Source organism: Rhinopithecus bieti, unplaced genomic scaffold (genome assembly GCF_001698545.2).
Source record: "Rhinopithecus bieti isolate Rb0 unplaced genomic scaffold, ASM169854v2 scaffold_32008, whole genome shotgun sequence".
Lineage (NCBI taxonomy): Eukaryota > Metazoa > Chordata > Mammalia > Primates > Cercopithecidae > Rhinopithecus > Rhinopithecus bieti.
In genome coordinates this window covers 412414-437410 of record NW_016814433.1, presented here as the reverse complement: position 1 = coordinate 437410, position 24997 = coordinate 412414, and the positions used below count along the sequence as shown (strand labels likewise).

At 48.1% G+C, this 24997-nt stretch overlaps 1 protein-coding gene across 6 annotated transcripts in view; it reads left to right on the top strand.

Moving 5' to 3' along the window:
* The window catches only part of ZNF274 (zinc finger protein 274), a 33582-nt gene extending 8838 nt beyond the window's left edge, over window positions 1-24744 (top strand). For all 6 annotated transcript variants that reach the window (XM_017850684.1, XM_017850689.1, XM_017850687.1 and 3 more), the window contains 4 exons: window positions 17916-18398; window positions 21150-21265; window positions 22826-22952; window positions 23426-24744. In XM_017850684.1, the coding sequence (XP_017706173.1) occupies window positions 17916-18398; window positions 21150-21265; window positions 22826-22952; window positions 23426-24408 (1709 nt within the window). In that variant the 3' untranslated portion in view covers window positions 24409-24744. The remainder of the gene's footprint in view (window positions 1-17915; window positions 18399-21149; window positions 21266-22825; window positions 22953-23425) is intronic.
* The last annotated feature ends 253 nt before the right edge of the window (window positions 24745-24997 follow it).

Genomic DNA, 24997 nt, shown 5'->3' with positions numbered 1-24997 from the left:
TTCTGGATGATCTGGTAGTATCCTAAATCTGGCTGGTGTCTGGGGCACTGTGGGTGCCACACATCTTGGGGGAGCTGGCTCCACAGGTGACAGATTCAGGTTGGTGTCCCAGAGTCAGAGGCCACATGAGGGGAGGCTCATCAGGAGGTACTGTTGCAGCCTAGGCCTGAGGTGATGGGTGTCCAACTCATCTCTGCTCTGTCACAGAAAGAGTCCTTGACTAGATGCTGTCCTTCCTCTTCTCCTTCTCTCACCTCACAGATCTTTATGGAGGGCCTTTTCTGTCCTGTGCAATATACTCACTAAAAACTTAGATGATAAACCAAAGCACTTACATAATCCCTACCATCTTAGATGTCATAGTCTAAGCAATCATGGCCTTTTACAAACATGTTACACAGATACAATGATAAATGTACCGAGAAGGAAAAGAACTTGGTATAAAGAGGGGGAGCAGTGGGGAATTACTTTGGAAGACCTAGTCAGGAGACACTGCAGGGGTGAGATTTAAGCCAATTCCTGAAGGAAAATAAGTCGTGGACATACAGGATTAGTGGTGAAGAGAGCTTCTAGGCATGGAGGCACCATTTGAGGTGACTGTCAGAACTTGGCATTTTGAGGGGCTCTTTGAGCCTAGTGGACTAGAGCAAGTGAAATGAAGGGATGTGACGCTGCTTTTCACAGCTCACTCGGGGTAGCTTGTGAAGCAAGAATTGTGGTATGTCACAGATTGGAGGCAGGCAGGGCCCGCAGTTACACCTGGTCATACCTGCTGACGTGGTAATAAGTGGCCTGAGAGTAACAGCACATTGGGGGAGAGTCAGGTGTGTGTGATTCATAGGTGAACTCAATGGGACTAGGTGAGTAGTTGAGAGGGATGAAAGACCAAGCCACCAAGAATTTCTCATAGGTGACTGTGTCTAACATATTTCATATGTAAAGTCGGACCTCCTGCACATAACAAAATCCACAGATGCTCAAGTCCCCAGTATAAAATGGTGTGCGTATGACCTCCTCACATCCTCCCATATAGTTGAAGTCATCTCTAGGTTACTTATAATACTGAATATGATGTAAATGCTGTGTAAGTAGTTGTTATACTGTTTAGGGAATGGTGACAAGGAAAAAAAGTTTGCACATATTCAGCACATTTGCAGCCATCCTTCATATATATTTTTGAGTTGAGGTCTCACCCTATGTATCACCCAGGCTGACGGGTAGTGGCATGATCATGGCTCACTGCAGCCTTGAACTCCTGGGCTCAAGTGATCCTCCTGCCTCAGCTTCCCGACTAGCTTGGACCACATGTGTGTGCCATTACACCTGGCTAATTTTTATATTTTTTTGTCACCATGTTGCCCAACCTGGATTGAGCTCCTGGCCTCAAGCAGTCCTCCCTGTGTCAGTTTCCCAAAGTGCTGAGATTACCGTCTTTAGCCACCATGTTTGGCACATCATTCTTTTTTTTTTTTTTCTTAAATATTTTCAATACAGAGTTTGTTGAATCCACAGATGTGGAACCCACAGAATATACAGGTCCAACTGTACATTCTTTTTGTCAATATCTTTTTTCTTGTTTTTTTTTTTTTCTTTTTTTTTAGAGACAGAGTCTCACTCTGTCGCCCAGGCTGGAGTGCAGTGGCGCGATCTCGGCTCACTGCAAGCTCCACCTCCTGGGTTCATGCCATTGTCCTGCCTCAGCCTCCTGTGTAGCTGGGACTATAGGCAGCCACCACCACACCCGGCTAATTTTTTGTATTTTTAGTAGGGACGGGGTTTCACCGTGTTAGCCAGGATGGTTTTGATCTCCTGACCTCGTGATCTGCCTGCCTTGGTCTCCCAAAGTGCTGGGATTACAGGCGTGAGCCATGAGCCACTGCCGCCTGGCCTTTTTTTTTAGAGAGTCTTGCTCTGTCACCCAGGCTTCTGGCAGGCAGTGGTGCAATCTTGGCTCATTGCAACCTCTTGCCTCCTAGGTTCAAGTGATTCTCCTGCCTCAGCCTCCTGAGTAGCTGAGACTACAGGACTGTGCCTCTATGTGTCCATCGCTCCTTTTAAAAATATGATAAAGGGACCAGGTGTGATGGCTTATGACTGGAATCCCAGCACTTAGGGAGGCTAAAGTGGGAGGATCACTTGAGCTAAGGAGTTCAAGACCACCTGACTAACACAGCAAAACATCATCTCTACTGAAAATAAAAATAATAAGCCAGATGTGGTGTTGCATCCCTGTAGTCCCAGCTCCTTGGGAGGCTGAGGCAGGAGGAATGCTTGAGCTTGGGAGTTTGAGGCTGCATTGAGCTGTGATTGTTCCCCTGCACTTCAGCCTGGGCAACACAGCAAGATACCATCTCAAAAAAAAAAAAAGTACGGAGCAGTTCTCTCAGCTCACAGCAGTGACCTCAGATCTCCAGCAGCAAGGGCCACGCTCTCGTGTCCACAGGGGCCTTGCAGAAATGCTCCAGTCCCTGGGCCTCCCCCAGCAGGAGGGGTGGGGCATCTGCCTGCAGTGAGGCCACAGCACTAAGCAGCTTCAGTCACGTGCTTTTCAGGCGAACCACTCCAAATTCAGTGAGGAGGGCCACAACAAGGAAGTTCAGGTAGAAGAGGAGCAGGCAAATGCCGTAGACTCTGCTGAGCTGGAAGCACTGCAATGGGACTGAGACCAGGGAGAAGACGAGGCTGAGCCCCAGGGCGCCTGCCAGGACCCACACCAGCAGTCCATCTGGCTCCAGCTGTGGAAGAATGAGGGGAGAGAGGCTGGGTCACTGCCCGTCACAGGCCCCGCCCCATCTGCAGCCAACATAACAATGCAGCCTCAACAACAATGCAGCCTCAACAACAATGCAACTCAACAACAATGCAACCNAAATATATATATATATATATATAAAACATGAGATAAAAGGGCCAGGTGTGGTGGCGCATGCCTGTAACCCCAACACTTTGGGACGCCAAAGCAGGAGGATTGCTTGGGCCCGAAGTTTGAGACCAGCCTGGGAAACATGGTGAATACAAGTCTCTGCAAAAAAATAACAAAAATTAGCCAGGTGTGGAGGCAGGAGGATCACTTCAGCCTGGGAGGTTGAGAGTGTAGTAAGCTATGTTAGCACCACTGCACTCCAGCCTTTGTTTAAAAAATGTGTGTGTGTGTGTGTGTGTGTGTGTGTGTGTGTGAGGGAGTGAATAATTTCTGAGTTTTTGGCATTAGCCAAGGATGTGGGGATGTCTGGTAAAGACCTAGACTTTGCTGAGGAGAGGAAATAAGGGGTTTCTGTTTTCTCTGTTTTTTGTGTTTCGTTTTTTACCTTTTTTTTTTTTTGACGCAGGGTCTCACTCTGTCACGCAGGCTAGAGTGCAGTGGCCCCATCTCACGTCACTGCAACCTCCACCTCCCAGGTTCAAGCAATTCTCCTGCCTCAGCCTCCTGTGTAGCTGGGACTACAGGCACCTGCCACCACACCTAGCTGATATTTTGGATTTTTTAGTAGAGACAGGGTTTCACCATACTGGCCAGGCTGGTCTTGAATCCCTGACCTCAAGTGATCCTCCCACCTGGGCCTCCCAAAGTGCTGAGATTATAGGTGTGAGCCACCACACCTGGCCTGTTTTTTACTTTTTATGTTGAAATAATTTTTAATCTTTTTTTTCTTTTTTGAGATGGAGTCTCACTCTGTCACCCAGGCTGGAGTGCACTGGTGTGATCTTAGCTTACTGCAACCTCTGCCTCCTGGGTTCAAGCGATTCTCCTGCCTCAGCCTCCTTAGTAGCTGGGATTACAGGCATGCACCACCATGCTCAGCTGATTTTTGTATTTTTAGTAGAGACAGGGTTTCACCGTGTTGGGCCAGGCTGGTCTCGAACTCCTCAGGTGATCCACTCGCCTTGGCCTCCCAGAGTGCTGGCATTATAGGCGTGAGCTACCACGCCCGGCCCCTATGTTGAAATAATTTTAAACAAAAAGTTACAATAGGCTGGGCGCAGTCGTTCAGACCTGTAATCCCAGCACTTTGGGAGGCCCCAGGTGGGAGGATTACTTGAGAAAAATGTCAGCAACAAAGTAAGACTCTGTCTGTACCACAAAAAAACAAAACAAAACAAGTGATGGGGCACATGCCTGCAGTCCCAGCTACTTGGGAGACTGAGATGAAAGGATTACTTGAGCCCACGAGGTTGAAGGTGCAGTGAGCCAAGGTCATGCTACTGTATCGCAGCCTAGGCAACAGAGAGAGATTCTGTCTTAAAAAACAAAAGGTCAGGTGCGGTAGCTCAGGCCTGTAGTCCCAACACTTTGGGAGGCTGAGGCAGGCAGATCCCAAGGTCCAGAGATTGAGACCATCCTGGCCAACATGGTGAAACCCCGTCTCTAGTAAAAATACAAAACTTGGCTGGGCGCGGTGGCTCACACCTGTAATCCCATCACTTTGGGAGGCCGAGGCAGGCAGATCACGAGTTCAGGAGATTGAGACCATCCTGGCTAACACGGTGAAACTCTGTCTCTACTAAAAATACAAAAAATAGCCAGGTGTGGTGGTGGGCACCTGTAGTCCCAGCTACTCGGGAGGCTGAGAGAAGAATGGCGTGAACCCAGGAGGTGGAGCTTGCAGTGAGCCGAGATAGCATCACCGCACTCCAGCCTGGGTGACAGCAAGACTCTGTCTCAAAAAAATAAATAAATAAAATAATAAATAAATAAATAAAAATACAAAAATTAGCTGGGCGTAGTGGTGCACGCTTGTAGTCCCAGCTACTCAGGAGGCCGAGGCAGGAGAATTGCTTGAACCCAGGAGGCGGAGGTTACAGTGAGCCGAGATGGCGCCACTGCACTGCAGCCTGGCGACAGAGTGAGACTGTGTCTCAAAACAAACAAACAAATATATATATACATATACACACACACACATACTAATAGTATGGATAACTCAATAGCTTTCACATTGATTGAAGTTTTTGAACTGTCCCATGTCTTAACTGATTCTTGTAATGACAAATGAATGAGAAGGCACCATGGAGATACTCCAAGGTTTCCAAAGCCAGTCAAATACACCTATTTATACCTAAGAAGGAGATCCACACAGCACATAAAAACATCCGTTTGGAAGTCACAGGTGTTTAGAATGGAATGCTTTACTGTGAGTGTGAGATGAGAGAACTGTCTTCTAAAGTGGTCGGTTTCTCCCAACAATGGCATGGCTGTGCCTCTGATTAATGCACAGAACTGGTATTGAGTTTAGACTTGGACCATTTGACACCTCACCCTGTGTGCTTCCCCAGCTTCCCGTGATAGCAAGAACGGCAGTCAGGTCGGCAGTTCCCAACCTTTTTTTTTTTTTTTTTTTTTTTTGAGGCAGGAGTCTCCCCTCTGTCGCCGGGGCTGGAGCTGCAGTGGGCCGATCTCAGCTCACTGCAAGCTCCGCCTCCCGGGTTTACGCCATTCCCTGCCTCAGCCTCCCGAGTAGCTGGGGACTACAGGCGCCCGCCACTTCGCCGGCTAGTTTTTTTGTATTTTTATAGAGACGGGGTTTCACCGTGTTAGCCAGATGGTCTCGATCTCCTGACCTTCGGTGATCCGCCCGTTCTCGGCCTCCCAAAGTGCTGGGGATTACAGGCTTGAGCCACCGCGCCCGGCCAGTTCCCAACCTTTTTGACACTAGGGACCAGTTTTGTGGAAGACAGCTTTTCCATGGACCTTGGTGCGGGGGAGGGATGGTTTTGAGATGAAACTGTTCCACCCCAGATCATGAGGCATTAGATTCTCATAAGGAGCATGCAGCCTAGATCCCTCACATGCACAGTTTACAATAGGGTTCATGCTCCTGTGAGAGTCCAATGCCACTGCTGATCTGACAGGAGGCGGAGCTCAGGTGGTAATGCTCACTTGCCTGCTGCTCACCTCCTGCTGTGCAGCCTGGTACCAGTTCATGGCCTGGCAGTTGGGGACCCTTGGTTTAAGTAGAAGGGAAACAAATGCTAGGACAAATAGCGTTCATCCTCAGGAAAGCACTGAAAGAGGAATGATGCTGTGACAATAAGCAATTTAGGGAAATAAATTAGGCAGCACTCAAATCTTCAGCTCTCTCTAATTTCCCTTCAAGAACCATTGCCATATATGTGGCTGCTGGGTGGAACACTTGAGATGTAAACTGCTAAGAATTTAGTCATTAGGAAAGGAATGCAGGGAAGAGACTATTATGAAGGTCATGATGTAGGAAACCCTGCAGGGCATTTTACATTTTTTACTTGTCAAGAAGTTAAGTAGGGGCCAGGCACAGCGGCTCATGCCTGTAATCCCGGTACTTTGAGAGGCCAAGGTGGGCAGAGCATTTGAGCTCAGGAGTTTGAAACCAACCTGGGCAACATGGTGAAACCCTGTTGCTACATAAAATACAAAAGTTAGCCAGGCATGGTGGTATGTGTCTATAGTTCCAGCTGCTTGGGAGGCTGAAGTGGGAGGATGGCTTGAGCCTGGAAGGTGGAGGTTGCAGTGAGCTGGGATCCTGCCACTGCAGAAAAGAAAACAAAGTTAAGTAGGAAATGAGTCCTACAAATAAGAACTTAGTAGCTTTTTGAAACATAGACCAAACATGAGTCTGAAAAAGTAAGTTTGATGAGGAGAGTGGTTTTTTTTTTTTTGGAGACGGAGTCTCGCTCTGCCCCAGGCTGGAGTGCAGTGGCGCGATCTCGGCTGACTGCAAGCTCCGCCTCCCAGGTTCACGCCATTCTCCTGCCTCAGCCTCCCGAGTAGCTGGGACTATAGGCGCCCGCCACTACGCCCGGCTAATTTTTTTGTATTTTTAGTAGGGATGGGGTTTCACTGTGTTAGGATGGTCTCGATCTCCTGACCTTGTGATCCACCCACCTCGGCCTCCCAAAGTGCTGGGATTACAGGCGTGAGCCACCGCGCCCGGCAAGGAGAGTGTTTTATTGGGAGGAAGAAAGCCAAATTCTTCTTGAGATTCCATCCTTTTTATAGCTTGAGAAGGTCACACAGGCCATGGAGTGATCAATGGCATACCATTATTTTATCCAAGAACAAGATGCAATAAATGTGTTTAGTTTGAAAAAATTCACTTTCAGCCTGTCTTTGCCCTCTTTAATGTCTTTGCCATCTTTCATGGGACATTAACCAGCAAACACCCCAAATGAAGTAAGTCCTTTTCATGAACTTTTCAACATCTGAGAACTCACACAGGGAAGAAACCTCAGAAATAGATCATGTGAGGAAAGACTTCTGGCCTAACTCAGTCTTATCTTGAGAGAATTCATACTGGAAAAGTTCTTACATTGAGTATTACATCAAAGAGCTTCTGAAACCATGAGAATATAATTGCTGTGGGAAGGATTTCATGCATAGCTCTCTTATTCAGCATCACAGAAGTTGTACTAGAGATTACCTAAGAACATAGGGTTGGAAAGGCTTCGGGTGTCCCAGAACTCACTGGCAAGGACCCCTCCCTGAACACAGCATTTTGGGAACCCCTTCAGTAGGAGTCCTCATTGTTTTCAGCATCAGAGGACTCATATGGGCAAACATCCTGTGAATGCAATCTGTGCAGACAAATAACCAGCCTTAACTCTCAACTTACGTGACAGAACGAAAAAAATGCACACTGGAAAGAACCCCATTGAATAATAAAAATGAAATGTCTCATCCTATTTTTATATGTCGTAGAGAAGGCAAATCCTACATAAAACACTGATAAGTATGTAAATGTAGTCTTGTCTCTTCTAATTTGCTTATTATCTGACCTGAACATTTAGAACAAATATTTAAAATATGGATGAGAGCAGGTGTTCTTTTCCTTCTGTATGTCCCCATTTGCTAACACAATGACTGAATTACTAGGAGCTCAGTACATACTGTTGAGCAAATAGATGTCTGAAGAAGTTGCAGGAGACAAGAATATGTCTTCAAAGAGAAGACTGAATACAAGGCCAGGCTTTGAAACAAAAGGGTAGGTAAGAGAAGGTAAAGGAAAATATTTTTTTTTTTGAGACGGAGTTTCGCTCTGTCGCCCAGGCTGGAGTGCAGTGGCGCAATCTCGGCTCACTGCAAGCTCCGCCTCCCGGGTTCACGCCATTGTCCTGCCTCAGCCTCCCATGTAGCTGGGACTACAGGCGCCCGCCACCACGCCCGGCTAATTTTTTTTTTTTTGTATTTTTAGTAGAGACGTGGTTTCACCGTGTTAGCCAGGATGGTCTCGACCTCGTGATCCGCCCATCTTGGCCTCCCAAAGTGCTGGGGATACAGGCATGAGCCACTGCACCCAGCCAGGAAAATCTTTACTTTGAGTGCTACAAAGAACTTTGTGGGGCCCACATTCTTGGCAACTAGGTTGAGTCTGGAATGTTGGGTGGCTGTCAAACATGTTTTGGCTGGAATTCAGTGAAGCAGAGTGATCTCATGCTTTGTGATCTTTTATTGAAGAACACTTCACATTCTGTGCCACCTCCCACATATCTGACCTCTAAGACTTATGTAAATTGTGACCCTCTTATCTGGGGACCACTCTCCCTGTGTTTCAGGGCTTGTACTCAGGGATAACTTCAAAGCCTGAAATGTCTTAATTAGTAATTAAGAAGGAAAACAAACGAACTAAGTGTTTGAAGCAGACATTTTTGGGGGGAAAGAAAAATACCATCAACAGTCCTATAGAAAGAGGAGCAATGACTTTAAGGAAAAAAAAAAAGAATAATAATAAATCAGAAATAGAGAAGAAAATAATATTCTAAGAACTCATTTTGTGGGTAGACAAAATGCCAAAATGACTTTGAGTAAGTAAAGAATAAATAAACAGTAAACCTATACAGGGGAAAAGAACCTGTACAGATATTTTACATGTAGTTTTTTTGTTTGTTTTTTGTTTTTTTTTTTTGAGACGGAGTCTCGCTCTGTCGCCCAGGCTGGAGTGCAGTGGCCGGATCTCAAGCTCCGCCTCCTGGGTTTACGCCATTCTCCTGCCTCAGCCTCCCGAGTAGCTCGGATTACAGGCGCCCGCCAGGTCGCCCGGCTAGTTTTTTGTATTTTTTAGTAGAGACGGGGTTTCACCGTGTTAGCCAGGATGGTCTCGACCTCCTGACCTCGTGATCCACCCGTCTCGGCCTCCCAAAGTGCTGGGATTACAGGCGTGAGCCACCGCGCCTGGCCACAGGTAGTTTTTAGTTATAGTACTTTGCACAGCTATGTTATACAAAGAATGAGAAACCTCTTTGTGACTGATTTGAAACCGCATGTGTGTAAAGTATATGACATTATAATATATAAATATATATATAAGCTATTAAAATTCAAGTGTGCTTGCTTTGGCTTATACTACAATTGGAACAGTACAGAGAAGACTAGGATAAAAATTTTAAATTTAAATTTAAAATTTAAAAATAAAATACACAGTCAAGTGCAAACACACAAATATGGTTGTGTGTCAGTTGATCATCAGTGGAAAAACGTGGAGACTTCTTTGGAATTTTATATTAATTTTTGGAGGTGCTGCCCATAACCGTGCTCATAGGATGGAAATGGTAGCTCCTTCCTGTTGTGTCACTGCTTCCTGGTCCAGTTCCTGACACAGTATAGGTGCTCAGTAATTATTTGTTGAGTGTAGGAATGAACAAACAAAACATGGAAAGATTTTTGGAAAAGTATAGAGTTGCCAAAATTAGTCCTAGGAGAAACATTAAAATTAACTTTGTTTGTTTGTTTGTTTTGTTTTGTTAGAACAAATTGACCACTTGCATCAGAGTACTGCCCTGAGCAGTGGAGATTTTTTAACTTCCCATTAAAGACAGGGTTGGGTGCAGTGGCTCACACCTATAATCTCAACACCTTGGGAGGCTGAAGTGGGAGAATTGCTGGAGCCAGGAATTGGAGACCATCCTGGGCAGCATAGCAATTCCTGGGCTCTACAAAAAATTTAAAAATTAGCCATGCATGCCGGGGTGCACACCTCTGAAATACTATTAAAATGATACTATTTTGCTCGGGCCTGTAATCCCAGCACTTTGGGAGGCCAAGGCAGGTGGATCACCTGAGGTCAGGAGTTTGAGACTAGCCTGGCAAACATGTCAAAAGCCTGTCTCTACTAAAACTACAAAAAATAGCCAGGTGTGCTGGTGTGTGCCCGTAATCCCAGCTACTTGGGAGGTTGAGGCAGGAGAATTGCTTGAACCCGGGAGGCAGAGGTTGCAGTGAACCGCGATTGCGCCATTACACTTCAGCCTGGGCGACAGAGCAAGACTCTGTCTCAAAAAAAAAAAAAAAAAAAAAAAATTCAGCAAAATGACATTACAAAATAAATGTATAGTAGTAGCTTGGCTTGGCCAGGTATGGTGGCTCACACGTGTACTGGGGTGGCTCAATCCCAATACTTTGGGAGGTCAAGATGAATGGATCACTTGAGGCCAGGAGTTCAAGACCAGCCTGGCCAACATGGTAAAACCCTGTCTCTACCAAAAATACAAAAAATTAGCTGGGCTTGGTGGCGTGCACCTGTAATTCAGGAGGCTGAGGCATGAGAATGTCGTGAACCTGGGAGTCGGGTGTTGGAGTGAGCAGAGATCGCACCACTGCACTCCAGCCTGGGCTGCGGAGTGAGATTCCATCTCAAAAAGAAAGAACAAGCTTTGGTTTACACCAGGAATATCAAATTTGACATGGATATACAAAAGATATTAAAACCTTTAAAAAGTTATACCAAAGAATAAATTATGAAGGATGAGCAGGACCTATTTGAAGAAAGTTGTAAGTGCTGGAGTGTGGAATACTTGATAAATAGAAGTATTAACTTATTCTGAGGGCTTAAAAAGGCTAGAAGTACTGATGTGTTTCAGCACTAGTGTCCTGAAGTCATTCTACCCATCAACCTCTGGAGAAACTGCACTGATGTGTTTCAGCACTAGTGTCCTGAAGTCATTCTACCCATCAACCTCTGGAGAAATGCTGCTGGAGCCATTTTACCATGGGACCAGAAATACAAGTCCCTGACATGGGCTTGACTGAAAAGAAGCAAGTGGGGTGCAAACTATGTGTGCTCTCATGTTACGAAGAAGCTATGTTGAATCAACAAATATTACTTGAGCACTTGCCAGGATTCCAGGTACTGTTCCAGGACTGGATCACAGTGACGAGTGGGGCAGGTCTTACGCCTGCTTTCATTGAGCCTACATCTATTCCATGGCTGACTGAATCACCAAAAATGAGCTTGCCCATTCATTACCTCAGTCGCACTGGGCACCTTTCAAGTGCTCATTGGCCCTGCAGCTAATGCTACTAGGTTGGACAGTACAGATTAGAACATCTCATTTATAGAAGGTTCCATTGGACAGCACTGCTCTAGATAGAGTGACAGACATGATAAATTAATCAGGTATTTGGGATGGTAATCTGTTGGAAAGAGAAGGAAACAATGGGATATGTTGGTGGGGGACAAGCGAGATATGGGTGGGCAGCAGTAGTTTAGAACTAAGCAGGAAGATGGTTCTGAGGAGGTGACATTTGAGCTCAGAGCTGAATGGGAAAGGCGAATCAGGTGAAGATGTTGGGGAAGACTATGCCACGCAGGAGGGTGGTGCACATGTGGACCTCTGGATGAAAAGCCTTATTCTAGGAAAAGTAAGATGCTGGCTGTGGGAGACCCCCTTAGTGTCAAGGGCATGAAATAACAGGGTTTGGAACCCAACTCCTTTGTTGCCCATTATGTTAGGCCGTTCTTACATTGCTATAATTACCTGAGACTGGGTTATTTATGAAGATAAGAGGTTTAATTGACCCACAGTTCTGCAGGCTGTACAAGGGTGGCACTGGCATCTGGTTGGCTTCTGGGGAGGCCTCAGGGAGCTTTTTACTCATGGTGGAAGGCAGGGAACAGGCACATCATGGCAAAAGTAGGAGCCAGAGAGAGGAAGAAGGTGCCACACACTTTTTTTTTTTTTTAGACAGGGTCTCACTTTCACCTAGGCAGTAGTACAGTGGTGCGATCATGACCCACTGCAGCCTCGACTTCCTGGGCTCATGTGATTCTCCCACCTCAGCCTCCTGAGTAGCCAGGACTACAGGCGCATGCTGCTACACCTGGCTAATTTTTTGTAGAGATGGGGTTTTGCCATGTTGCCCAGGCTGGTCTAAATTCCTGGGCTCAAGCAATCCACCTACCATAACCTCACAAGGTGCTGGGATTACAGGCGTTAGCCACTCTGCCCAGCCACACTTTTTTAAACAACCAGATCTCGTGTGAATTAACTTATCACCAGAAGGATGGTGCTAAGCCATTCTTGAAGGTTCATCAGGCCTCACCTCCAACACAGCATCACTTTTCAACCTGAGATTTGGTAGGGACACAGAATCAAACCATATCATCCACTCTGCAACCCTGGGCAGGGTTCCTAGCCTATCCCAGCATGAATTTATTATTATTATTATTATTTTGCTTTCTGAGATGGAGTCTTGCACTGTCGCCCAGGCTGGAGTGCAGTGGCACAATCTTGGCTCACTGCAACCTCAGCCTCCCAGGTTCAAGCGATTCTCCTGCCTCAGCCTCCCGAGTAGGTAGGACTACAGGCGCACACCACCACGCCTAGCTAATTTTTGTGTTTTTAGTAGAGATGGGGTTTCACCATGTTGGCTAGGCTGGTCTCAAACTCCTGACCTTATGGTCTGTCGGCCTCGGCCTCCCAAAGTGCTGGGATTACAGGTGTGAGCCACTGCACCAGGCGTATTTCTTTTGTGTATGGGTTGTACATTTGCTGCCTGCAACTGTGGGCAGCCTTCGTGAAATGGTGGTTCTGTCATTGACTCGAAAACTGAGTGATGTAAAGATCATCAGCAGCCTTTGGCAGATCCTCCTCTAGGCTCTACTTTGGGGTGTGAGATCCACAAGTCCCAGTTGGCAGCCTCAGTGGTCCACTGGAGGAGACAGACGCAGAAGGTAATCCAATAGGGAGCTTAGTGGCACTGAGGAAATGATGACAGAGGAGAACAGGAAAGCTGAGAGCTTTCCGGACAAGGAGGAAAAGTGATAGAGTACTGTGCCCAGGGATTAGGGGAACTGAGGGTAAGTACTCTTCTGACTCTTCCCCGACAACAAGCTGCTGAAAAGATCATTGCTTTTCGTTGTGTTTTGGACTGGTATACCTGGCTAATCAGCATTCACTGGAAAACAGCACTGTGAGGAAGACATCTGCCTAAGGCTGTTTGTCACCCTGGAAGGGAAGCAGCAGAGAGGTAGAAATATCCTGAGAGAAAAAGATAGTGTCAAGAGAGAGAAAGCAGCAGCTCCCCTCAGCCCTTACCACATGCTGTGCCTGGACGGTATCCAATCACTTCGGGTGAAGAAACTCAGGCTCAAGAAGTTAATCTCTCTTGATTAAACCCCTTGCTCTGAGCCTCAGTGAATTTGTTTCATAACCCATTAGACAGTTGTAGGTGAGGGGACTGCGTTGCTACGGGCTCATTCAGCTGCTGGGCTCAAAGCCATTTGGAGTTCCAGCTGATAGGGATCATGCAGCTCCACATAAGTGGGTTGGGTCAGTCATGTCTGTGGAATGAGATGGGTGGAATGAGAATCCAGTTCTACCTCTGCCTGCTGGTGAACGTAAGAGCTCCCATTTTCTCCTCCATGAAGTGTAGCAGCTAATTTCCTGGAATAGACAGTGGTAAGGATTGTCCTAAAGGTCTTGGGATAGTCTGTGGGTTGACATGTGGAGGACTGAGGTGCACAGAATGAGTCCATCACTTCCCCGCCAGTTTCTAGGTTCGTGGCCTGTTTTGTTCACTGTGGTGTCCTTGGTTCCATAGCATGCAAAAGATGCTTTATGATCACTGTACAGAATAGAGTGTGGCACCTCATGGGTTGATGATCAAGATTAAAGCAGAAGTAAGTATATTAGAAGCGGGTAGGGTGGAGTAGAAGAATCCAACAGTTTTCCTAGGGGCTAAGACACTAAAATCCCTCAATTAAGGAATACAGAAAGAAAATTTTAGGAATTTATGAAGTAACATGTTAAGATTTTTAAGTGTCATGCGTGATTACCTAAAATAGTGCTGGCGGCCCAGTGCTGGTCTGCCACTGAGCCCCCCCAGGAAGTAAAGATTCAGTTGGTGCATGTCCTATGTCCTAGGCATTTAGTCCAGTGCTGCTGGGCCTCCAGTAAATCTTACCCCCAGCTGCTTCTCAGGAAAAAGTCAAGCCTTAAGAGCTGTAATTGGGGCCCGGCGCGGTGGCTCAAGCCTGTAATTCCAGCACTTTGGGAGGCCGAGACGGGCGGATCACGAGGTCAGGAGATCGAGACCATCCTGGCTAACATGGTGAAACCCCGTCTCTACTAAAAAATACAAAAAACTAGCCGGGCATGGTGGCGGGCGCCTGTAGTCCCAGCTACTCGGGAGGCTGAGGCAGGAGAATGGCGTGAACCTGGGAGGCGGAGCTTGCAGTGAGCTGAGATCCGGCCACTGCACTCCAGCCTGGGTGACAGCGAGACTCCATCTCAAAAAAAAAAAAAAAAAAAAAAAGCTGTAATTGGGGCATGCGGTGGCTCACACCTATAATCCCAGCACTTTGGCAGGCCGAGATGGGCGGATCACCTAAGGTCAGGAGTTCGAGACCAGTCTGGCCAACATGGCAAAACCCCGTCTCTACTAAAAATACAAAAATTAGCTGGGCATGGCGGCGGGCGCCTGTAATCCCAGCTGCTCGGGAGGCTGAGACAGAATTGCTTGAACCCGGGAGGCAGAGGTTGCAGTGAGCCGAGATCGCACCACTGCACTCCAGCCTGGGCGATTAAGAGCGAAACTCTGCCTCAAAAAAACAAACAAACAAAAAAAAAACCACTGTAATTGAGAGAAAATAAATGAAGTATGCCCTCAAATGAAGAAAAGTTATTTGGGGCAAAATAAGTCCCCAGAAGTCCTAAAAAACAGAAAGGGAATTAAATATAGATCAGAGCAGTTAATAAATGAGTTGGAGAGGGCAAGCCCCCAAAATGAAAATACCTCAAAAGCTTATTTGGGGGAAGAGGTTGGAAATAGGTTCTCAAGTGTGTCTGATTCATCTTATCAAGAAGAAAAATCCCTTCAAGCGTAGACTAGGAATGGTCGAGAATTAAAAGCGTGGCTCAGGTCCTGCTCTACAACTGCACCACCTCGCTGGAAGGACGGCCTGGGCTGCAAGGAGGCGGCGCAGCCACTGGCTCTGGGCGGATCCCAGCGCGGAGCTGACTACCTGGGCCCGTGCCAGCACTGGGTCCCTCCAGTCAAACCTGTGCAGCGCGCAAACGGGAAGCCCAGACAGACCAGGGCTTGTACTCGAGGAACGGGAGAGGGAAGGGGTTGGGAGTCGCCTGCTGTGGCCTCAGCGGAAGGTCTCCCCCAGCCCGCGACGTCCGTCGAAATATTTGCAGGTTCCGTCGAAATATTTGCAGGTGAGGCAGGCGTGGAAGCTCCTGCCGCGCTGCCCCGTTGCCCCAGGTAGGCCCAGGACCTGTCCCTGTCAGCGGGGAGTGGGGAGAATGGTACCGGAAGCCCATGTCTCGGAGGCTGCTGGGAGCTGTAGTGCCCGCGGGTGACGTCGTTCTGGGCGCTTTTCCGGTTCTGGGGGCGGGGTTAGAGGCTTGGCCTGGAGGCGTCGACCCATTTCGTTGGCAGAGAGAGCGGGTCTTGTGTGGACGGTGATCTGGGCGAAAGGGTCGGTTTATGGTTGTGGCCTCGAATTCCTGAGTGCGCGACGACGGAGACCAGGGCCGAGGAGGGTCTTGTGCAGGCGGCCGCTGGGCTCTGAAAGATGCTTCCGCTGGAGCTTTTTTATTTTTAACGTGGCTGCAGCTGTTGCACACTAGTAATTTTCTGCCCTGCGACCGCTTTTCTGCGTTGTAATAATCACGCTAAAACTAGTGCAGGTTTTACTGCTTACAAGGGAGTTTTTAACAATTTTCTTAAACCGTGTTACAACACTACCTGTTCTTCCAGTTTTGTCCTAATACACACCGCGCGGGGCAGGAATTGTATGTTGTGGAAATAAAGACCTAGGCCGTCCAGATGAGCACACGCAGAGGTTGACTCAGAGCCGGGTATAGTAGGGAGCCAGCCACGGTCCCTTGTGTTCTGTAGAGAGAGTCAAAGGCAGGTAGGGAGTGAGAAGACGTGCATTCATAAGGGAGGGTTCTGAGTGGAGAACCCTATTGGCTTGGCGGGGAGCAATAAAAGGGTATACTGGCAGTCATGTAAGTCCTGACCTGTGCTTGTTGCCAGAGGCTGTGGGTCAGTGCTGTGTTAGCTATATTTGGTTTGGCTGTGGTGTTTTTCTTCATTCCCTTGGTGCCTCTATACCTATCTTCATCTCCGAATAGCTCCAGTGGATTCATCCAGTGAAAGTATCTGGTTCCTTGCTGTGGCTTTGCTGGTTCATGCTGAGCTACTTCCTGGTAGAATTGTACTAACCATTTATACTCACACAGCAAGGGTGAAATTGCAGGTTTGCTCTTGTCGTTGCCACTAAACATTACAAATATCAGAAGGAAGTAATAATCTGTAGTTATTTATGCTTTTATATTTGTTTTTAAGGCCTTATTTGTTAGGGACAATGTCAGGCTTGGTAGTCAAGGCTGGAGTGCAGTGGTGCAATCATAGATAACTGTAAAATCAAATTCTTGGGCCCAATCAGCCCTCCTGCCTCGGGCTCCTAAGTAGCTAGGACCACAGGTGTATGCCATCACACCCGACTAATTTAAACTTTTTTAGAGACAGGGTCTTACTATGTTGCCCAGGCTGGTCTCAAGCTCCTGGCGTGAAGCGAATCTCCTGCCTCGGCCTTCCAAAGTGCAGGGATCACAGGTGTGAGCCACCCCACTGGCCAGATTATTTAGAATTAGCATTTTGGAGGGGAGTTTTAGAGGACTTTCTTGTTTCCTCTTGTTTTGTGCGCCTCCTCAGCATTTCAGGACAGTCCTGGAGTTCAGTTTAGCAGTGTGCTCTTGTGGACTCTGTGCCAGGACCCAGAGCCCCTGCCATTCCCAGATATCCTCGTTCTTGTCCCCAGTGGAGGTTGGAGAAGGTTATTTTTGCTGTGACTGTGCATACATGTACAGTGTCACAGATCCCTTCTCAACCCTCATTCCCTTTTGTTCTTTTCCCTATAACAGCTATACGGAGATATAATTTACACATTGTAAAGTTCATTCCTGTAAATAGTTCAGTGTTTTTAAATATATTCACAAGGTTGTACAGCTTTCACTACTATCTAATTCCAGAACATTTTCTTCACCCAAGAAAGAAACCCCATACCCATTAGCAGTCTCCCACCAATCCTCTCAATTTCTCCATTTCTTAACAATTACTAATCTACTTGTCTGTCTTTGGATTTTTATATTCTGGACATTTCATATTATATGCGGCCTTTTGTGCCTGGCTTATTTTACTTAGCATGATGTTTTCAAGGTTCACCTGTGTTGTAGCATATATTAGTACTTCATTCCTTTTGATTGCCAATATTTCATTGTATGAATAGATCACAATTTGCTTATACATTCCTCAGTTGATAGACAATGGATTATTTGTACTTTTTGGCTATTATAGATAACACTTCGGTGAACATTCTTATAGAAGTTTTTGGGGGCATATGCTTTCAATTTTCTTAGCTATATATACTTGGGGGGAATTTCTGGGTCATGGATAACTATGTGTTTAACTTCTGAGGGTTTGCCAACCTGTTTTGCAGAGTGGTACAGCATTTTATATTCCCACCAGCAGTGTATGAGCAATCCAGTCTTTCCACATCCTCTCCTGTTACCATCGTCTTTGGCAACAGTCATCCCCGTGGGTGTGAAGTATATTCCACTGTGGTTTTGACTTGCATTTCCCTAGTGAATAATGATGTTGAGCATCTTTTCATGTGCTTGTTCTCATTTCTTGCTCTGCTTTTGACTTACAGAGTATCCTGAGCTCCAGCTGGACCCTAAATTGGATCCTCTTCCTGCTGAGAGTCCCCTGATGAACATTGAGGTTGTTGAGGTCCTCACACTGAACCAGGAGGTGGCTGGTCCCCGGAATGCCCAGATCCAGGCCCTATATGCTGAAGATGGAAGCCTGAGCCCAGATGCCCCCAGTGAGCAGGTCCAACAGCAGGGCAAGCATCCAGGTGACCCTGAGGCCGCTCGCCAGAGGTTCCGGAAGTTCCGTTACAAGGACATGACAGGTCCCCGGGAGGCCCTGGACCAGCTCCGAGAGCTGTGTCACCAGTGGCTACAGCCTGAGGCACGCTCCAAGGAGCAGATCCTGGAGCTGCTGGTGCTGGAGCAGTTCCTAGGTGCACTGCCTGTGAAGCTCCGGACATGGGTGGAATCGCAGCACCCAGAGAACTGCCAAGAGGTGGTGGCCCTGGTAGAGGGTGTGACCTGGATATCTGAGGAGGAAGGTAAGTGGAAGGGTAGGTAGAGGGACAGCTTAATGAGGGTGTCTTGGAGGACCCTGTGGGGGAGATAAGAACTCCAGGCTTCCTGGGAAGGTCGTGGGAATGATTTTGCCCACTCCATACAGACTGAGGACATCCACGTTCCCCACATGTTCCTGAGTCAGAGCCACTGAAACCCCTGCATTCTTTAGCCCTTCGTGGGCTTCTGATGGATGCACACAGATGAAGTGCTTCATTTACATCCCTCTGGCATCCCTGCTGCACCATAAACCCTGTAGCACTTGATAAGATAGACAGGACTACTGAGCTCACGGAGCCTGCAGTAGCAGGAGAGACAGGGATTTGACAAATGAGAATGCATAGAAAAATGCTGGGGCTGTGAGGAGCTCAAGGTGATGGTGAGGTTCATGAAGGTCTGCAACTGACACCTGGTGTGGAGTGGAACTTGGCCAGGGTAAAGAAAGGGGGCAGGAAAGATGTGCCATGCGGAGGGAAGCACTGCCTGTAAGGGCCAAGATGGAAGGGATCACAGTAAATGCAAAACTCAGAAAAATCGGGTATGTCTGTGATGGAAGGGAGCAGAAGGTGGAGCTGGCACAGCCAGTGGGGACTTTAGTTCTAAAGCAAAGCAAAATGTTCTTCTAAAACAGTAGGGTTCGATCCCTGCGTTCCAGAAACTGGTGGCACCACTGGATTTGACCTTTAGAGATCCACCAGGCTGCATGTGTGGTGGATGGTGGACAGAGGATGGGTGTGAGGCTGGACACACAGGCTACCCGCAGCTATTGCCATGCCCTTTGATGGGTGGTGTCTTGGATAGGAAGGATGGTGATGGCCGACTGGGGAGAGAGTACACGTGTGGAGTGTGTATTTGGAAGTAAGACTCCAAGACTCGGTTTCTTCATCAGGCTGAGTTGCACAGTGTGTGTGCTTCTGCATTGCTCACCTCCATTTTCCACACTCACAGGTGCCCAGAAGAGGTTTCTGATGTGAGCGAATGATTGACTGGTTGATGTCTGTGATTGTGGGGAAGGGTAAGGTATCCTGCAGGGGGATGGTGGGATTCTAAGAGGCCAGGGCATCCTGGAGATGCGGGTATCCGAAGCAGCAGAGCAGGCACTTGCATGAGTTGTGTCAGATGCACCAAGTCTGGGGTGCTGTACTTGGCAGAATAATTGCCCCAAAGGTGTCCATGTCCTGCCTCCTGGACTCTGTGAATAAGTTGCCTCACATGACAAAGGGAACTTTGCAGAAACAATTAACTTAAGGATCTTGAGAGGAAGAGATGCACTGGATTATTTGAGTGGATCTAACATAACCACAGGGGCCCTTAGGAGAGGGAGGCTGGAGGGTCAGAGGAGATGTAATGATAGAAGCAGCTGATAGAGGAAGAAGCCATAAGCCAAGTGTTTGGGGCGGCCTCTAGAAGCTGGAAAAGGCAAGGAATGGATTCTTCCTTGGAGCCTCCAAAAGGAACACAGCCATGCTGACACCTTCATTTTAGCCCAGTGAGGCACAAACTAGACTTCTTATCTCCAGAACCATAAGGTAATACATTTGCATTAATCTGAGCCGCTGGCATTGTGACAATTCACTATAGCAGCAATAGGAAACTAGTTCGTTAGGTGCCAAGGAGACAGTTGTGGGGTTAATGAGGTGAAAGTCAGTGAATTCACCCTGTGTTTAACCTCAGGGGTGAATGAAATAAATCAGTGCCACAGAAGACAATGGGAAGAGGCTTTCCAGAGAACCCTGAGAATCTCACATTATGTGGTCAGTGTGTTAGCTGGGACTCTTGGATGTGACTGCTGCAAAGCCTTGCACAGAATGGCTCACGGGAGAAGAATTTATTGAAAAAGTTCCATGGTGCTCGAGCATCAGGCAGGGCTGGACCCAGGAGCTCCAGTAGTGTCCTCCAGACTTGTTCTGTCTCTCATTCTTACCTCTTCTGCTCTCCACTGGCTTCACTCATGGGCAGGCTGTCTGCCTGCATGGGATTTCTCTTTCCCAAATGTTCCAGCTAAAGCCTTGTTGGCTCCAATCATCTGGCTATAGGCTGTGTTCATCCCAGATCTAATCACTGTGGCCAAGAGAAAGGGATGGCCCAGTGGGCCAGCCTAAGTCATCTTGTTGCTCACCTTGATGTTGGGGGTGGATTAGCATTGTGGAAGCCTGTGGACCATGTGGGGTCATGTGAGAAAAGTTAGAATGAAGGAGCCGTGGTTAGAGGCACCCTCGGGCTGGGTGGAGCTGTTGTTTCCTTAGGTGGAGGAGGCTTGGTGACGTTCAGTTCAAGATGGCTGCATGTTGTGGGTCCGGGGACAGTCTCACCTTCCACGAGGTGGGAGGGAGAGGGAGGAAGGATGAGGTGCCTGAATAGGCAGGGTGGAGGGCTTGGAGGCTGGAAACAGGGGCTTTGACTCTAAGGAGGAGGTGTCAGTCAGCTGCCTCACAGGAGGGGCTGGGGCCCTCAGCCGCCCTCGGAAACGGAAGGAGTGGTCTCAGCAGTGAGGACACTGGTGCCCTGTGACCGTTGGAGGGTGAGCCATCCTGGGCCCATCCACGTGCGGGCACTCGGGCACATGCTGTGAGGGGAGCTGAGCTGGTGAGAAGGGAGGATAGGAACAGAGGCTGTCATGGAGCCACAGTATGATGCAGGTGTGTGGTGGCCCCATGGGTTGCAAAGAGGCCACCCTTGCCCTGCCCAAGGGTCCCCACACCTGCTGACCTCCTCTGGTTGGTGTCTCCTCCCAGTACTTCCTGCAGGACAACCTGCCGAGGGCACCACCTGCTGCCTTGAGGTCACTGCCCAGCAGGAGGAGAAGCAGAAGGAGGATGCAGCCATCTGCCCAGTGACAGTGCTCCCTGAGGTAAGCGGGGAGTGTCGCCCTTTTTTGGCCACAGCATCTCCTGTGAGGCAGGCCCACCCCTGAGGCATCCACTCTGCCCTGGGCTTTCCTAAGACCTCCCACAGGCTGGGGCATTCTGAGATTCTGAGCTCTTAGGTCTGTGCTGAAGCAATCTGAGTATGAAGAGCAGCCCTGCCCTCCAGCCACCATGGCGTCATTGGGGACAAGGCACAGTGACTCAGGAGTTGACAAAGCAGGAGGCAAAAGGGAAGGAACTAAGTGTTTACAGAGACTTGAAAGGTGGAACTACCACAGGCAGGCACATCCGTATCCGGGTCACAAGAGAGCCCTCATTCAGAAATGCATACTTAGGTATTTATCTTTGGTATCTGGGGTTTGCTTCAGAATAACCCAGAGCTGGGGTGTGGGTGAAAAAGATTGGTTCTGATGTGCTGACCACTAGGGTAGTGGTATGTATGTGTCATTGGTCAGAGCTATTTGCACTGCAAGTGGCTCATACTGGCTCAAGCATAGAAGTAAATTTATTGGCTCTCATGTTTTCTCTAGTAGGCTTCAGGCAAGGCTGCATCCAGGTGCTCCCAGGTGATGGGAAGAATCTCTGGCCAACCTGTTTCATGGCTCTGCTTTCTCCCCTTTCTTCTTCTTCCTTTTTCTTCCTCCTCCTTCTTTTTTTTTTTTTTTTTTTTTTTTTTTTTTTTTTTTTTTTTTTTTTTTTTTTTTTTTTTTTTTTTTTTGAGATGGAGTTTCGCTCTTGTTGCCCAGGCTGGAGTGCAATGGCACGATCTCAGCTCACTGCAACCTCTGCCTCCCAGGTTCAAGTGATTCTGCTGTCTCAACCTCCTGAGTAGCTGGGATTACAGGCAGCCACCACTACACCTGGCTAATTTTTGGTGTTTTTTAATAGAGATGGGGTTTCATCATGTTGGCCAGGCTGGTCTCGAACTCCTGACCTCAGGTGATTCACCCGCCTCGGCCTCCCAAAGTGCTGGGATTACAGGTGTCAGCCACCGCGCCTGGCCACTCCCTTTTCTTCTTAGGCAGATTCTGCCCCATGTAAGCAAAATGCCTCAGATCCTGGTAAAGCAGGGTTGGGGGAACCTCTTCTTCCCAAAGTCCTGGTCAGTTCCCCAGAAAGGACCAGTCATGGATGTGCCAGGGTGACTGCCCTCCCCCAGGTCAGTCCTGTCGACAAAGGCAGGGGCTTGGTTGTCATTTCCACCAGGTGGGAAGACAGTATTAATAGATGGAGAACCTTCTGCAGTGGGAAGATTTCAGCACTGGGCAAGCTGGATAGAGCCGTTAGGATGGAGTTGTTTGCTTGTTGCACTTGGAGCTCTTTATGAAGCAAGGGCTCTGCCTCCCAGCCTGAGACCCAGACCCTGGTTTGGACCCAGTAGAACTCTTGTGGGCCCTGGGTTGGTGTCTCTGAGCAAATCCCCAAAGCAGGAGAGTCCCTAGCACAGTGAGCTCTGTCAGAACCTCCCAGCTGGCCTTTCTTCTGCCCTCATTGACAACCCCCTGACACTCTTGCTGAGCATAGACACACGTGTGATGTTACAGGAGCCAGTTACCTTCCAGGATGTGGCTGTGGACTTCAGCCGGGAAGAGTGGGGGCTGCTGGGCCCGACACAGAGGACCGAGTACCGCGATGTGATGCTGGAGACCTTTGGGCACCTGGTCTCTGTGGGTAAGGCCATGCCCCCTCTTCACCCACCTCAGGGCTGGTAGGTCACAGGAGCCCCAAGTCAGGGGTGTTTACCTTCTCTGGACTCCACACTGGGCATTCCCTCAAGGGGCCCTTGCTCCGTCCAGGGCCTGTTAAGTGGAACTGTAGACTTACAGGGGTGGGGGCATTGGTTGGCCAGAAGCAGCCTTAGGTCCAGTGAAGGAGTGATTTGCTATCTATCTCCTGAGGGAGTATGAGAGAACAGGAACTCGAAGAGCTCAGAGAATACTCCCTGCCCTTTCTGTCCCTTGTTCACCAAGGTCAGTGCTCCCCTCCCTGCTGCTTCATTGCTTTTCAGTCTCTCTCCAGGTTGCATGACTCTACTTGGAAAAAAAAAAATCCTGACTTTTGAACTTAGTTATGCATTTCATGCTCTCAGACCTGTCCTAGCACATCTCTCTATTGTATCCACATCTTTTGCTTATTTTTTTCAGGGTGGGAGACTACATTGGAAAATAAAGAGTTAGCTCCAAATTCTGACATTCCTGAGGAAGAACCAGCCCCCAGCCTGAAAGTGCAAGAATCCTCAAGGGATTGTGCCTTGTCCTCTACATTAGAAGATACCTTGCAGGGTGGAGTCCAGGAAGTCCAAGAAACAGTGTTGAAGCAGGTGGAGTCTACTCGGGAAAAAGACCTTCCTCAGAAGAAGCACTTTGACAACCATGAGTCCCAGGCAAACAGTGGTACTCTTGACACAAACCAAGTTTCGCTCCAGAAAATTGACAGCGTTGAGTCCCAGGCAAACAATGGTGCTCTTAACACAAACCAAGTTTTGCTCCAGAAAATTCCTCCTAGAAAACAATTGCGCAAATGTGACTCACAAGTTAAAAGCATGAAACATAGTTCACGTGTAAAAATTCATCAGAAGAGCTATGAAAGGCAAAAGGCCAAGGAAGGCAATGGTTGCAGGAAAACCTTCAGTCGGAGTGCTAAACAGATTACGTTTATAAGAATTCACAAGGGGAGCCAAGTTTGCCGATGCAGTGAATGTGGTAAAATATTCCGGAACCCAAGATACTTTTCTGTGCATAAGAAAATTCATACAGGAGAGAGGCCCTATGTGTGCCAAGCCTGTGGGAAAGGATTTGTTCAGAGCTCTTCCCTCACACAGCATCAGAGGGTTCATTCTGGAGAGAGACCATTTGAATGTCAGGAGTGTGGGAGGACCTTCAATGATCGCTCAGCCATCTCCCAGCACCTGAGGACTCACACTGGAGCTAAGCCCTACAAGTGTCAGGACTGTGGAAAAGCCTTCCGCCAGAGCTCCCACCTCATCAGACATCAGAGGACTCACACCGGGGAGCGCCCATATGCATGCAACAAATGTGGAAAGGCCTTCACCCAGAGCTCACACCTTATCGGGCACCAGAGAACCCACAATAGGACAAAGCGAAAGAAGAAACAGCCTACCTCATAGCTCTCAAGCCAGTTGAAGAAACCTTGTCTTTTCAGCTTGACCCTACAATATAATGTGCACAGGCCTGCTTGTGAATCAGAACTGAATGTGAAAGGGAAGCATTGAGTGAGGACATTCCCAAAACCAAAGGACAACTGAGGAGACTACCCAGCACATAATGAATAAATAAAATGAGTGAAGAGTTATTAACATTAGTTGGAAAAAAGATTTCCCATTCACTTGATATTGTTTGTGCACTCATTTAGTCATTAAAAGTGAGATTTGGCCGGGCGCGGTGGCTCAAGCCTGTAATCCCAGCACTTTGGGAGGCCGAGACGGGCGGATCACGAGGTCAGGAGGTCGAGAACATCCTGGCTAACACGGTGAAACCCCGTCTCTACTAAAAAATACAAAAAACTAGCCGGGCGACCTGGCGGGTGCCTGTAGTCCCAGCTACTCGGGAGGCTGAGACAGGAGAATGGCATGAACCCAGGAGGCGGAGCTTGCAGTGAGCTGAGATCCGGCCACTGCACTCCAGCCTGGGCGGCAGAGCGAGACTCCGTCTCAAAAAAAAAAAAAAAAATTGAGTATTGGAGATAAAATCTAAATG